We start from the raw sequence: 15,834 nt of genomic DNA, 5'->3' as shown, positions 1-15,834 counted from the left end.
TGCAGTTTCCTGCCCAAAGAGGAAAAATATAACATCATTAAGGCTAAAGTCTTGGTCGACTTACTGTCTTCTCTCCAAAAGTGTGTTTAAAAAAAATTATTTATTTTTTTAGAGAGAGAGGGAGGGAGAGAGAGGGGGTAGAAATATATATATAGAGAGAGAGAGAGGGAGGGAGGGAGGGAAACATCCATTTGTTGTTCCACTTATTTATGCACTTATCGGTTGATTCTTGTATGTGACCTGACTGGGGATCGAACCTGCAACCTTGGCGTATTGGGACGATGCTCTAACCAACTGAGCTACTGAGCCAGGGCTATCCCAAGTTTTTAAAGACCAAATCTGACTTTATTTTCATTTATCTTCTATTGAAGATATTAAAATGAAATAAAAATGATTATAAGGTAGGCAGCACAGGGACAGGTAAGAGAAGCAAAGGCTGGTTGAGCTGTAGAGTAGGCAATAAGATCCTGAACTCTCAGGAATTCATTGAATGAAACAAAGAGCCTTATTTAAAGAACAAATATTGTTGTTTTTAGGTGGTTACAGCATCAATGGAGGATCTGGGGAAAATACTTATGGTCGGAAGTCGTTGGGGCAAGAGCTGAGGGTTAACAATGTGACCAGCCCTGAGTTCACCACTGTTCAGCATGGCAGTCGTGCATTAGCCATCAAAGACATGAGGAAATCACAGGGTAAGACTGGGCAAACTGGGGACCAAACACATGTGCTTCCATAAAGACCTGTATCTTCTCTTCTCCTGGATACCTTATTTCTTACTAATACCTTGCACATGTGTGAGTTGGTTAGTTTACTCTGAGTTGAAAAACCTGTGCATGTCATAATTTTTTGCATTCCTTTTCCTGTGAACTGTTTAAGTAAATTCCTACCAGAAAGGTTTTAATACTTTTTAGAAGAGAATTCTGTTAAAATAAGATGAGAACATGGTAAGACTTTAAAGAAGGGATTTTCCTGATTATTGTGGCTATTGACTGTGTATGGGCTCTTATTGCTGCAAGTCCTTGAACCCTAATGCCTAATATATAGAGTGGACCCTTCCTGAAGTTAAATACACTCATGCCATTTTCTGCCTTACGATACAAGCCTCAGTGTATAGATAAAGTACCCTGAAAATTCAGGGGATTAGAGGTAATGATTATTTTTTTCCTAAAAGAGAAATTTATTTTATTGGTAAAACTGAGTATGAAATCAAGATGTCTGATTTATACACTTTGTTGGATATAGTTACTCTTTGCACATTTAGTTTGACTTTTTCCGTTGGGGGTGTGTGTATGTATGTGTTGTGTGAATCTTGGTGAACATCTTTTTGCATATAGTTTTTGAAAAATGATTTCTTTTGAATAAGTTTCTAGAAGTGGAATGCCAAATCAGAGCCTGTACTGTTTCTTAATAATGTTTGAAGTTTTAGACTTCTGTATGATAGAAGCTAGAATGTGACTCCATCGCTAATTTATTCCAATTCTTCCTCCTCACAGGCTCAGAGTTATGCAGTTGGCAGAATTGTAAATACACGCTAGGTTTCCAGTGTGGTATCCTAATGAAATATTCAGTATTCATCCTTACTGAAATACCCAGTGGGCTAGGGATTTCAAAAATTCCTATTCTCTCATATGCTGTAATTTCTTTTATTGTAGTTTTCCTTTCATGCCTTAGAGAGAAATGAGACTGTCAGACCCTTTGATGTGGTTTGTTAATGTACACTGGTTAATTATGATAAATGGCACAGCTGAAAACTTAAAGAAAATTTTAGTACTTAAATGCATCTTTATTTATTGTCAAGCATTGTTTGAGCATTCCTGCTTGTTTTTGTCATTAAAAAATAAAAGGAAGAAAGGTTCTGATTTGCCACTTTCTGAGTGGCAGCATAACTTGCACATAGTAGGTAATAGTGAAACATGATTTCAGTTCACCAAAACATTGTGCTAGGAAAATGATACTGTGAACAAGAGGCTCTGAGCCTCCTAGTGAGGTACCTAGGTGAGAAATAGAACCATACATCCCGTTTCTACCTGATCGAGACTTTACCCCTAACCTATACCCATGCTCTTTACTTGGATGTTGAAAACGGTTTGGAACAGATCTGAAGAAAATAATTTCTGACCTTTTTTTCTCTCTCAGCTGATCCTCTGGAATGAGGTATCTACTTAGGTTTGTCTTTTCTGAGGGTCTGTAATGTGCCCAGCTCTCTGCTGGGGCTTGGTTTATAGTGATGAACAAAAGTGATGGGACCTGCATTCATTGAGCTTTAATTGTCCAGTGGACTATGATTTTTGATGTACTTTAAAATATCTGGGATATAAGGTTTCCAAACTTATTTATACTCAGTGGATAACAAAATGTTTATATTCACAGAGCGATCGATGTCTTACTCTGATGAGTCTCGACTGTCGAATCTTCTTCGGAGGATCACCCGGGAAGACGACAGAGACCGAAGACTGGCTACTGTAAAGCAGTTGAAGGAATTTATTCAGCAACCAGAAAATAAACTGGTAAGTATAGCATGTTTGGAATTGTTGATCATTTTTGTGTTTCCATAATAAACTAGGTAATGCTATCAGGAGTGGTTTAAGAAGGGAAAAGGTTTGCTTCTAAGGAAGAATAACAGGGATTTCTTATTCCAGGTTCATTTGGCCTGTATTATGATGGCCTAGAATTTAGTGCCCCTGTTGTATAACTTATCTACAATTGTTGGATCCACATTGGTTGCCTTCTGCAATAAAGTGCTTTTAACACATGTATTGTGTTGTCCTCAGAATTTTTTGTGTGTTTCAGGACAGAATGTCTGTTGTTTTTCATATGTGAAATTGGGGCAGGGGTACATATTTTGTTCATGGGTAAATTTGGTCTGGTGACCAGGGCCAAATAAATGGAAAAACTCTTTCAAGGACAAAGTGCAGGAACAGTTACATATTTCTCTCTACCCCAAGTAATTCTCCTAATGTTAAATTAAGAATTGGATATGGATTAGGAGAAAATTAATGAGAAATATGGTGAATCAAATAATACTTGGTTAAAGCAAGCTTCTAGAAGCCCCTACCCCCCAATTTTATTATGAAAAATTATAAATATACTGAAAATTGAAAGAATTTTACAGTGAACATCATATGCCCATCATCTAAATTCTGTCATTTAACATTGTACCATATTGCTTTATCACATACTCATCTCTCTCTCCATCCATCAATTCATTTTTTAAAAATGCTTTTCAGAGTAAATTAAGCCTTTTGAGGGTTGTTTTTCCCCCCCATTGATAATCATGGCTATATGTTTTGTATGAATAAATTTTTTTCATAGTCTGAAAGGAAACTTTTAACACTCCTGATATATGCTAATTGGGGACTGGGAATAATAAGGAAAGTAAGGTGTTGTCCAAGTATAATTTTGAGGGGGACATAAAAAAGTACACAGTGTTATTCTTTAAAGTATAGGAATTTGAAGTTTTTATAAATGTGGGTTTTTTTTAAAGGTACTAGTTAAACAATTGGATAACATCTTGACTGCTGTACATGATGTGCTTAATGAAAGGTAAGTAACATAATGGTTAAAGTACAAAAACTAAGGTATGTTTTTAGAAATTGTTAAAAAATAAGATAAACCCATTGGTTTCATTTATGAACATCTAGTTAATGTTTCACTGGGTTCTCTTGTCATCTTTATCTGTGTTAAAGTATTTATATGTTAACAACCATTGCATACAAATGGAATCCTTGAAAGGCATTATTTTTAAAAAATTTGTCAACATAACTGAATAATTGAGCATTGACATGTAGAGTGACATAACTCTTAATGCAAGCATGAGTGAATGAATGCAATTAATGTTTGTAAACTAGAGAATTTTGAAATTGCTCAATGAGTAGAGGTAAAAGGGATCTTCCTTTTGTGGGCAGCAGTCTATGGGGCTTCTGGGGTTCTCCAAAGGTATGCAGTCATTTATCTGTATGGTGATTCCCAAAGAATTGCAGTGTTGGAAAGCACCCAAAAATTTATCTCAGCAGGTCACGAACCTTACTGCTTTATGGTGGTTTTATTTTATATAGTTAGTTACCTATTATACTTAAATTAGTGTTATTCTTTTAAGTTTATTATATTTAACTGTTATAATTTCCTATTTTTATAGCCCTTACATATTGAACATTACACAGTATATATTTATAGTGTGTTTTTTCTAATCATTCGTTGCTCTCTTTTCTGTGAATCATTTAATGAAGCTTGAGATGGAATTGAAAGCATGAATTTTAGTATATCTTGGTCTTTCCTCACTGTAAGTCATTGATTCTATAAAAGAAAGTCCAGTATCTAACAAAGGTACTTTTGGACACTGCAGGATAGAGAGAATAGAGAATATTTGAAGTGAATAAAATTTCAACCATTTATGTAGTTTGAATAGAAATTTTAAAAAAGTCATTTAAGACATTCTTTTATAAGATGTGTCATACTTGTCATCTTTGAAAGCTTAAGCTTTTTGTGTGTTTTGTTTTGTTTGCATTAAAATAAACACAGTAGCAAATTGCTTCAGGAATTGAGACAGGAAGGAGCTTGCTGTCTTGGCCTTCTTTGTGCTTCTCTGAGCTATGAGGCTGAGAAGATCTTCAAATGGATTTTTAGCAAATTTAGCTCATCTGCCAAAGATGAAGTTAAACTCCTCTACTTATGTGCCACCTACAAAGCACTGGAGACTGTAGGAGAAAAGAAAGCCTTTTCATCTGTAATGCAGGTAAGATTGGGGGTTGGGGGGGGTGTTGATGATATGCTTGGAAAGAAAATTGTCCTTAACATGTTCTTGGAGGGGAACTTGAAGAAAGGAAGCTTAGAATAGGGCTATCTACTGATAGTAAATATGATGTAGGTAAAATCCCTCTTTCTGAATTTGAGTAAAGGATACATATTAAAGGTAGGCTTAAAAATAAGTTACGGTTTCCCCCCCTGCTTTTTAGAAGCTTGCCTTTGAATTTGTTTAGTACTAGAATTATTTGTAGGTTTGAAAATAGGAACTCCGTGGAATAGGAGGGGCTTCACATATTTTGAAGGAGGCAAAAACTTAACATCACAACTCGTACTAGGCTTTTTTAGGTTTGATAATATGTCAAATATTCTTCCAAGTGATATAACATAATTGTGTATAAATGAATATTTTTTAAAGAATGCATTTTCCCTTGATTATAGAGGTTATGAACATTTTTTTTTTGGAAAAGATTCAGAAAATTATCTGTAACTAAACAGCATAACACCAAAATGGGCTAATCCTATACAGTTTTTATCTTATGAACTTTTCCCCAAATATTTATTTTGAAACTTTTCAAATCGACAGGAAAACACATCAGACAATGAACACTGTACATCCTTTACCTAGATTTGTCACTTATTAACATTTTGCTACAGTTGTTTTATTTTTATACATACTCTTTTTTGTTGAATCATTGGAAAATAAATTACACACATCATGACAATTTACCTCATAATACTTTGACATGTCTCTCCTAAGAATAAGGCTATTCTATATTACAAAATTATAATCATACTTTTATTACATAATACAATTATATTCAAATTTCTGCAGTTACCTCTAAGATGTCTTTTATATCTTTTGTCTTACCTGATACAAGATCTCATAAAGATTTATGCATTGTGTTTGGTAGCATGCCTCTTTCTCAATTAGAACAGTTCTCTGTACCTTTTTGTCCCCCTTATTTTGTAGGGGGGATAGCTAATGTTCTACTTTCTGGGTTTCTCTGATTATTTCTTCCTAGTTAGATTTAGTTTAGACATTTGGTCACCAATACTTCATAGAAAGTTTATACTTACTATTGCATCACACCAGTAGATGCGTAACTTCAGGTTGTGTTACTCTCTGAGATGAAGAGTTTGTTACCTAGTTGAGGTGATGGCCACTAGGTCTTTTCATTGTGAAGGCTTATTTTTCTCCCTTTGTGATTAGTGAGTAATCTGGGCTTGATTCTATGAGACCCTCTGAGTATCCTCTTTTTTAGTAATACTGTAGCCATTGATTTTAGCATCCATTCATATTCTGTCCTCTATAGATTATAATATTGGCTGTTGCAAAATGTTAGTTTTCTAACTCGAGCATTTCGGCAACCTTTCCATTTTGGGGGGGAAAATGGTTTGTAACAGCTGCAAAATAGTCTATCAGTGGTATGCCATATATTTATTTTAAATATATAGTGGTAATGTGAGCCTGTATGTCATTTCATGAGTTGGGGCCGTGTTCATCTCAAGGTCATTCCAGTTTGAAGCATGTACTAATATTTTAAAATATAAACCATACAGAGTTTGCTCTATATTTTTAATTAGAAAGTAATAGTGACATTTTAAAAAATGTTTCTAAGCACATCTTAGTTTTTGTATTTGAAATTCAATCACATGTATTAAGGGGAGTGCTTAGGAATAATGTAAATAGATATTACTTAGAAATAATTTTAACAGACATCAACAAGGAGAAAACAGTATTTGTTTTCAGCCTTATATCTTAGTGGAATGAAATGATGTCAACTTTTTTTGAGCTGAAACTATAGAATTTATTTTCTTGGTATTTTAATCAGATTTGGATATAGTCACTATTAAATAATGAACCTAATTTGCTTGTTTGCTTCCTGTTTTGTTGAATGTTTATGGCTTGCAATTTTTATTTTTTAGCTTGTGATGACCAGCCTGCAGTCCATTCTTGAAAATGTGGATACACCAGAATTACTTTGCAAATGTGTCAAGTGCATTCTTTTGGTAGCTCGATGCTACCCTCATATTTTCAGCACTAACTTTAGGGTGAGTCCCCCAACCTCCTCTTTTCTGATGATGGAGTGAGAGATGAGTTGTATGTATGAGGACCTGGGACCTCAGGTAGAAAACAGAGCTTTTGCTCCTTTTGAGTATAATTAGTGATGTTTGAGGGTCCAGGATTAAATGGTGCAGCAATAATATTTTATAAAGCAGAAAACAAAGCTTCTGCTCCTTTTGAGTATAGTAAGTGATGTTTGAGGGTCCAGGATTAAATGGTGCAGCAATAATATTTTTATAAAAAATACTATCTATTTTCTGACACACATACCTTAAGATATTTAAAGAAATACATATAATTTCATCAGTTCCATTATTCCCCTGATTGCCCTCCCCCTTTTTCACTTTGTATAATGTCAAGTAGGTTGAACATAGATGCCCTTTCTAGGGTCTCTTACTCTGAAATCATCCACAAGTGGAATAGCAGTAAGACCTTAAGTTGCTTACGTCCCTTCTCTTTGTTTCCATCCAGGATACAGTTGATATATTAGTTGGATGGCATATAGATCATACTCAGAAACCTTCGCTCACACAGCAGGTGTCTGGTAAGTGGTTCAGCATATACCAGTTACATAAATATTGTGGGAAGGAGCACTGGTCCCTCAAAGACAGCTATTAATACTACTTCTTTGATTGTGCAAGAAAAATAATTGTTTCACAGAAATAGTTCGATTATTATAAATGAACATTACTTGTTAGCTAAATTTATCTTTTCAGAAGAAAACCGTGTACTTTGTAGTAGGTAGGGAGAGTCCAAATACAGATTATAATGCTCCAGTGAGAGATTGAAAGGACTTAACTAAGTCATTTGTGGCAAGTGCTGGTAGGAGGGGATAGAATAGTGGTCATATCCTGAAATGTAGAATGGAAGATCCTAGATATTTGTGACTTGTGCGTTTTTTTAAATAAAAAAACAAATGGATTAATTTAGAAAATTGTCATAAATGATACAGAAAAAAAATTTTTTCAGTTAAGTAAATGACTAGCATGGCTCACTTGGACATTTCAGCCTGTTCTAGCCTGCTGTCTCTTAGCTTATTTGGTACAATAAACTTCTGAAAATAAGGTATGCAGGTGAGACTGGTTCTTGTCATTTCCTCTAGGGAGATTAGTGCACACCTTTGGTCGCTAGCTATGGCCCTGGAATAAATAACCAGACTGGTGGTTGGTAGGTTGTGGCATTTTAGTCTAAGCCATGTGTATAGTGACAATATGGTTATTAAGTCTGCTGAAAAATAAGGGTATGAGGTACACATTTTAATTTCTGGATAACATTTTTTGCAGCATTTAAAAGGCATTGGTTAATCATGGTTAGCATGCTTAATAGTAGTCCCAGTTTTATGATACAGGTCATGTTTAAGAGTTCGCAAGTTGAAAAACAGATGTCTTTTAAAACAAGGCTCTCAAATATATTTTTTTATTTGGATTTTCTGTTTTTTCTACTCTTTCAAATTTCTTATATGATTCCTAGGGTGGTTGCAGAGTCTGGAGCCATTTTGGGTAGCTGATCTTGCATTTTCTACTACTCTTCTTGGTCAGTTTCTAGAGGACATGGAGGCATATGCTGAGGTGAGTATAGAGAAAGCTAAGTTATTTCCTAAAATTTTGCTTAAAAAACAAAACACCCAGTGTCACCCCAATAAATTCAATAAAAAGGAAAAAATAAATTCCTACCAAAACAAAGAACAAAACAAAAATCTTAAACAGTGCTAGATTTACTTTAAAATAATTCAGACCACCTGACATTTGAGCAGAAATTATAGGACTGTTGCCAGTATTTTGTTTTATTTTTTTTAGATGTTGTTTTTAAGTTATCAGAATTACTGGAAAGACTGAAAGAAAAATTGTAGGTCTAATTTTGCAAAGCTTGAAATCTTTTTTTAGCTGGTAGTTTTCTGAAGGTATTTTTTGTAGGTCATGCTTATTTTTTGTTACTAAAAAGAGTCTCAAAAAGTGAGGTGAGTTGTGGCTGGTGTGGCTTGGTTGGAGTGATGTCCTGTGCACGGCAGAGTTGCTGGTTCTATTCCCAGTTGGGGCACATACTTGGGCTTCAGGTTCCTCCGTGGTGGGGACGTGTATGGGAGACAAGCGATTGATGTTCCTCCCTCCCTCCCTTCCCCCCCCCCCCAAATCAGTAAAAACATATCCTCCAGCGGGGATTTAAAAAAAAAAAAGGTGAATTGTTACTTTATGAAACCCCTGAAGACTTTCCTCTTACATGTATTAGAGATCATAGCTCATACTTTGGAGGACAAGACTTGGTTTCCACCAACTTTTGCAGCTGTGCAAGTACAAATAGCAGCTTTAAGGGTGCTGTGGAAGTCTCTGTTACTGTTTCTTGGCTTTCTTAGCCCTACCTATTGTCATGGCCTAAACCTGCCGCTACCTGTCTGAATCTTTTTGGGTTTCTTCCGTACTCAGTGTTCAAGGGTCCCACTAAGATTTAGCTTCATCTTCTTGTTATACCTTGGCTACTTAGAGCCAATAAGAATTCACTACTTTTAACTGTACCAGGGAATATTTTGCATCCACATGTTTCTTTGCCCCCACACATAGAATGTCTTTTTTCCTATGCTACCTTTAAAGCTATCTGCCTCTCAGAAGCCACTTACTCTGTTTTGTAGAGACTCTTCCCCTTGGTATCCATAAATCTAATTCCCTTTCATCATTTGGTTGTTTAATTATAGGTAGTAATATATTGGTTCTTGTATCCCAGTTTTTGCTAATCTTTTCTTTTTGAGTATATCTTATTTCTGCAACTAAATTATAAATCTCTGAACTGGATCTTACCATTTTTACGCCCCTCCACACATTCTCTTTGTGTGCATAATGTTGGTGTGGAATACTTATTATTGAGTCGAGTTGCTTGAATACCTGGAATGAGATTTTAGTGAAAAACAATTTAGGAATGGCAAAAATTTCTGGCCCCATTTATACCAGTATAAAACTATAGTATATGTAACTACAATTAATTTTTCCCCAATTCCTATCTGAGTTGGTGCAAGAAGTTATTTCTTCAATCTATTGAGGTTACTATTGGCTTATTTAGAGAAGTAAAATCTACTTTTACATTTAGATTCATGTTGCCTTTTCTCAGGCCAAAATACCTCTTTATTTGTAAAAAATCTATTATAAAGTTAATTGAAATGTTTTACTTAAATAAGAGTGCTGTGAATTCACTTCTAGGACCTCAGCCATGTGGCCTCTGGGGAGTCAGTGGATGAAGACATACCTCCTCCTTCAGTGTCACTACCAAAGCTGGCAGCTCTTCTCAGGGTATTTAGTACTGTGGTGAGGAGCATTGGAGAACGCTTCAGCCCCATTCGGGGTCCTCCAATTACTGAGGCGTATGTGACGGATGTAAGTGTCTTTAGGAGTTCTGAGTATTATTCAAAAATAAAATTGTTTAGTATTGTGAATGCTTCTGGTATACTGGTATTAACCTTTTATTTGTTTAGCATGTATGTATCTGGCTGCTTTCTTAAATATTAGCCAGAAAAGTTGGAAATTCTCATTTTACTACTACTTCCTCCTTTCCCCCCATGGAAAAAAAGGCTACTGTTAATTTTATTTTATTATTATTTTTTAGTAATTATTTTTAAAAAATTTATCTTTATTGTTGAAAGTATTACACATGTCCTTCCTCCCCCCCCCCCCCATTGATCCCCTCCACCCTGCATCCGTCCCACCCCCAGGCCTTCCCCATACTGTTGTTCATGAACTTTTCTCTTAAGAGATCCTTCATAGATCCCATTTATTCTTGTTTTTAAACATATATTAAAAATCTTTTGTTTTTAAATAATCATTATTTTGCTTTTAAATTATTGAGTCTCTTTAGTTTTCAACATATTAAGAATAACACACTATAGAGAAAGCCTCGAAAAATAATTTTCTGTGAGCATGACAGGATGAAACAACTTGATAGCCTGACATCAAAGGATATAAAGATATAAGGACTTAAAATGTGTAGTAATCTGAGACCAATTATAAGATTGCCACACTTCTGTAGCCCCCAATATCAGCTGCACTGTATTATTGGCTGGTGAGTGGTTCAGTATAATAGATACAAGAAATGAACCCACATCATTATATTCTACTGGAATAGGAAGAGAGAAACGTGTGATACAATAAAAAAGTTTAAATAATTAAATTTTACTGTTGGGACAAAACTCTAGCTTTTATGAGCATTTACTTGTGTTCAACATACTGTTCGTTAAAATAGGACATTAATTATGTTTGTAATTCTTGCTAAGTTAATTGTGTATTTGAGCAGAAATGTTTGATCTTGAAGATAATTAAAAACAGCATGTTGATAGTGTAAGCCTGATCAAAATGGTTTAGTATCTTTGTTTCTTTTTTACTGTCTCAAAGGTGGTGGTTTGACGACTGTGTCAGTTAACTTAGATATAAAATGAAAGGAACATAACAGTTTTCCAGGATAGTTATATGTTAAGCGTATTCTTTTATGAAGGTCTTTTAGGCCTTTTTAACCTATACATAGGTTTTAAAAACCTATGTGTAGTGGTTGTTGACTATTACAGAAATATATTAGAGATAACTGTGTCAATTTGTTGTTTTTCCCCAAAGTTATTCTTATTAGAAATTTAGTACATTAATATTGACTACTATAGTTCAGTGGGGGTTTGGTTGGAAATTACACAATTTTCATAATCCTCATGTAGGTATCATATGCTTTCAATGAGAGTACTTTTCTTTCAAAAGAGACTTATCAGTACATGAACTTTCATAAGCTAAAGATGACTTGGATGTTTAGTTTAAAAAGAATGATTGTCCAAAGCCCAAGTACTAAATTACAAAAAGTTATTTTCATGGCATATTATTCAACTACTGTTAATGCTTTAACTGTTCTAAGTTCTGGTATGTTTCATGATTATAAAGATTCTGAACTTCAGCCATTTAGTGATGTTGGGTGCATAAGAAGAAGCCAGTAGGACAGAAATAGAGGATGGCAAATTCCATTTCCTGTCACAATAGTGCTTTAGAATTTTTTGGGCAAGATCATTTTTGTGTATTGTACTAAAGATACCCTTATTATTATTCAACCTCTGAGAACTAGAATATTAAGAGACTACTCACAAGCCAGGCATTTAATTTTCAGTTGAAACTGCATTAAATAAAAAATATTTTTTTGCTCTGGAAGCATGTGAATTTTTTTAAAAAGCTGCTTGTTTTCCCCGTTTGCAGGTTCTGTACAGAGTAATGAGATGTGTGACGGCTGCAAATCAAGTGTTTTTTTCTGAGGCTGTGTTGACAGCTGCTAATGAGTGTGTTGGTGTTTTGCTCGGCAGCTTGGATCCTAGCATGACTATACATTGTGACATGGTCATTACATATGGATTAGATCAACTGGAGAATTGCCAGACTTGTGGTACAGATTATATCATCTCAGTCTTGAATTTACTCACGTTGGTATGTGAATTCTTTTTTGTTGCTTTTTAATATGTTGGTTTATTCAGGCCCTTAAATTTAAATTGATATGGAAGAAATTAAAGCCTTTGTTGTTTGGGGGCTTTTTTGAGCACATTAGTTTAATTTATATAATCTAGTTTGCTTTTGCCCTAGTATCTATTTACTTTTAGTGTTTGATGGCTCATCTCAGTGTAGATGTACTTTTTTTTTTTTAATGAAACATCATCCTTCACATGAGACTAATACTCCTGATAAATACTGTATAAGAGAAGGTACTTGATAGCTATTGTGGAAGAACCTGTTATGTTTTGTTTCCCATATGAAACTTCTTTTATAGTTTTAATTCTTAACCATAAACATTCCCCTTCAGCCTTTTATCGTGGACATTTTTAAGCATATTTAAAAAATAGAATAGTATAATGAATCCCTGCATACTTAATACTACTCAGTTTCTGTCATTAGAAACACATGGCCCATCTGGTTTCATCTAGACTCCCCCTCCTCCTTGCTGTCCCTCCATCCCCAACTGGATTATTTTAAAAGCAAATTCTAGATGATATTCTGCTGACCATGTCTACCAGAGCTACACTTCCCTTTGCCAATGTAAAAAGATGCCTTGGCTGGTATGGCTAAGTTGGTTGAGCATCATCCCTTGAACCGAGAGGTCACCTATTCGATTCCTGGTCAGGGCACATGCCAGGGTTTGGGTTTGATCCCCAGTAGGAGGCCTGCAGGAGGCAGCCCATTGATGTTTCTCTCCCTTTCCCTTCCTCTCTCCCCCTTTCTCTCTAAAATCAACTTAAAAACATTTTAAAAAGCTATAGCATACACACACACACACACACAGAAATAATGGACTATTTTTCAAAACAGTTTTTGGTTTACAGAAAAATTGAGCAGGAAGTACAGGGTACTTATGTACCCTCTTCCCCCAGTAGCTTTCCCTGTTATTAACATCATGATTTAGTGTGGTATTTATTATAATTGATGAGCCAAATTGACACATTATTGCTAACTGAATTTTATAGTTTAGGGTTCACTCTCTGTACATTCTGTGGATTTTGACAAATGTATAATGCCATATATTTACCATTACAATGTCACACAGAATAGTTTCACTGCTCTGAAAATCCCATGTGCTCCACTTCCTCCTCTCTTCCTCCTTCCCCTTAAGTTCCTGGCAACCACTGATATTTTTACTGTCTTCATGGTTTTATCTTTTCCAGAGTGTCATAGTTGGAATAATGCAATATATAGCCTTTTCACATTGGCTCCTTTCATTTAGCAATATGCATTTAAGGTTCCTCAATGTTATTTTGTGACTTGATAGCTCATTTCTTTTTATTTTATTCTCTTAGATTGTTGAACAGATAAATACAAAACTACCATCATCATTTGTAGAAAAACTGTTTATACCATCATCTAAACTACTCTTTCTGCGTTATCATAAAGAAAAAGAGGTAAGCGATACATTCATAATTACTCTTGATAACTTAGGTCATTGAAGAGTTTGACTTATGTTGTTTATAGGCTACATAAATGAAATAATAAATATTTGATTTAGAGCATAGTGATTATGATTGTTTTAACTTGGTGTTTGTAGATTGCAATACTATATACCTTTGATGAATGAGTGCCATTTGTTCTTTTCAGATTTTTATTGTTTTTATTAAATTTGTTCAGAACTGCTGTGCGTGTTATACATGAAACTTCATTATTAGTTTCTCAACAGACTCCATATGTAAACCACTATAGACTTTCCAAGTAGATGTAGTGAAACCAGTTCTTAATAAACTGCTGTTTGTATATATGCTTTGACACTGACTGCTTTTTAAAAAATATCATTTTAAGAAATTTCACATAGCCAGTTTTAATTTAGAGTTTCCTTCCTTTGTAATAATGGTTTATAGATTTAAAAAGCTTACTGATATGTGTAGGTTCCTAAAAGGTTGGGTTTTTAGGAATTAAGATCTTTAGTGTTCTGTATAGTGAACTTAGCAATCTTAAATTGATTTGCATCATCACCATGTGTAAATAGTAATTTTCTGTATAATTGTAGAAGATTTGTTTTCCATTAAATTATTACTTTCCTGAATTCTCTTTTTAAGGTTGTTGCTGCAGCCCATGCTGTCTATCAAGCAGTGCTGAGCCTGAAGAATATTCCTGTTTTGGAGACTGCCTATAAATTAATTTTGGGAGAAATGACCTGTGCCCTGAACAACCTCCTACATAGTCTACAACTTCCTGATGCCTGTTCTGAAATAAAGCATGAGGCTTTTAAGAATCATGTATTCAATGTAGACAATGCAAAATTTGTAGTTATATTTGACCTCAGTGCCCTGACTACAATTGGAAATGCCAAAAACTCACTAATTGGGGTGAGTCTTTACTTGTAATCACTTTGTTTTATCCACATTGAAGCCTCTTCTCCTTTCTTATTTATGTATTTTGTTTATTTGTTTCATATTTATGTATTTCCCTGTATAACAAATGGCCATAATTAGGGCATACCTGAATAATTCTACAGGAATATGCCATTATGTTTAGCTCTCTCTCCTTCCTTTTCTTGACAACTCCTAGATAAGATTTTTAAAATATTTTTTTTTATTTTTTAGAAACTCCTTTTTATGAATTTCTCCTACTTACTTTAACATGCTTATAGAAAATTTGTCAACATTTTCCACAGCTCAAATTTGTATAGTTCTTTTACTATGTAGCCCCTTCTTCCCCTGGTACTTTTCTCCTCCTCTTTACTAAAATTAGTGCTTACATATGGCCTTACTTTTGACTGCTCACTTTTTTAGGAACATTTATATATGATTTCTTTGGAGAAAGCATAACAATTTCTTTCCTTTAAGTAATTTGAAGTGATCCTGTTTTTTATAATTATTGCTACAGTTGTATATTTCTCCTAGTGGACCTTGTAGAATTGAAAAAACATTACATCTAATAAAGAGTAATGGCATGTAATTAGGAGATTATGCTTTCTAAGAGAAGGGAGGGAAAAATCAAGATTTGATGTTTATACTTGCATGCTCTCCATATTGTTAGATCAGATCGTCTTTTATTTATTCCTTCATAGCTGTTCCTTCCCTCACTGCCAGTTATGGCTTATGTTGGAAGCCTGCAGGAGACTCTTCCTTTCTTTACACTCTAAAAGTTGATTGTTGTGGAATTCACACTGTATACAGATTTGAGGAGGTTTATGTCCTTCATTCTGGGAACCAGGAAGAGGGATGGGGATAGAGCAGTCAGGTGGAATAGAGTATTTTAGCATTTAAAAGGAAAAGGGAATAATAGAAAAGGCTTAAGAGTGTCAGGATGTTTTTTTCTCAGTGGCCAGGGCACTTTGCCATTTGCAATATATGAAAAATTGAGGAAATCCAATGTATGACACTAAAGATTACAGAGGGCTTGTTTAGGCCAGGGATCAGTAAACTACAGCCCATGGGCCAATTGTTTTCTCTCTCTCAAAAAAATCTTCATTGAGGTATAATTTTTATGCCATACAATTCCCATTTAAAATTACAACTCAATGATTTATAATATATTCACAGAATGTAGCCATCACCAAACATCACCCATTTTTGTAAAGAA

General features: G+C 34.6%; 1 protein-coding gene across 4 annotated transcripts in view; it reads left to right on the top strand.

Moving 5' to 3' along the window:
* Positions 1-15,834, top strand: part of SMG1 (SMG1 nonsense mediated mRNA decay associated PI3K related kinase) — a 125,834-nt gene that overhangs the window by 57,564 nt on the left and 52,436 nt on the right. For all 4 annotated transcript variants that reach the window (XM_081133098.1, XM_081133096.1, XM_081133095.1 and 1 more), the window contains 11 exons: positions 537-692; positions 2,371-2,507; positions 3,485-3,543; positions 4,519-4,732; positions 6,670-6,795; positions 7,280-7,352; positions 8,279-8,376; positions 9,994-10,167; positions 12,013-12,237; positions 13,596-13,697; positions 14,346-14,615. In XM_081133098.1, the coding sequence (XP_080989224.1) occupies positions 537-692; positions 2,371-2,507; positions 3,485-3,543; positions 4,519-4,732; positions 6,670-6,795; positions 7,280-7,352; positions 8,279-8,376; positions 9,994-10,167; positions 12,013-12,237; positions 13,596-13,697; positions 14,346-14,615 (1,634 nt within the window). The remainder of the gene's footprint in view (positions 1-536; positions 693-2,370; positions 2,508-3,484; positions 3,544-4,518; positions 4,733-6,669; positions 6,796-7,279; positions 7,353-8,278; positions 8,377-9,993; positions 10,168-12,012; positions 12,238-13,595; positions 13,698-14,345; positions 14,616-15,834) is intronic.

Source organism: Miniopterus schreibersii (assembly GCF_964146895.1).
Source record: "Miniopterus schreibersii genome assembly, chromosome: 3".
NCBI lineage: Eukaryota > Metazoa > Chordata > Mammalia > Chiroptera > Miniopteridae > Miniopterus > Miniopterus schreibersii.
Note: the sequence above shows the minus strand (reverse complement) of the source record. Positions and strands in the feature narration are given on the sequence as shown.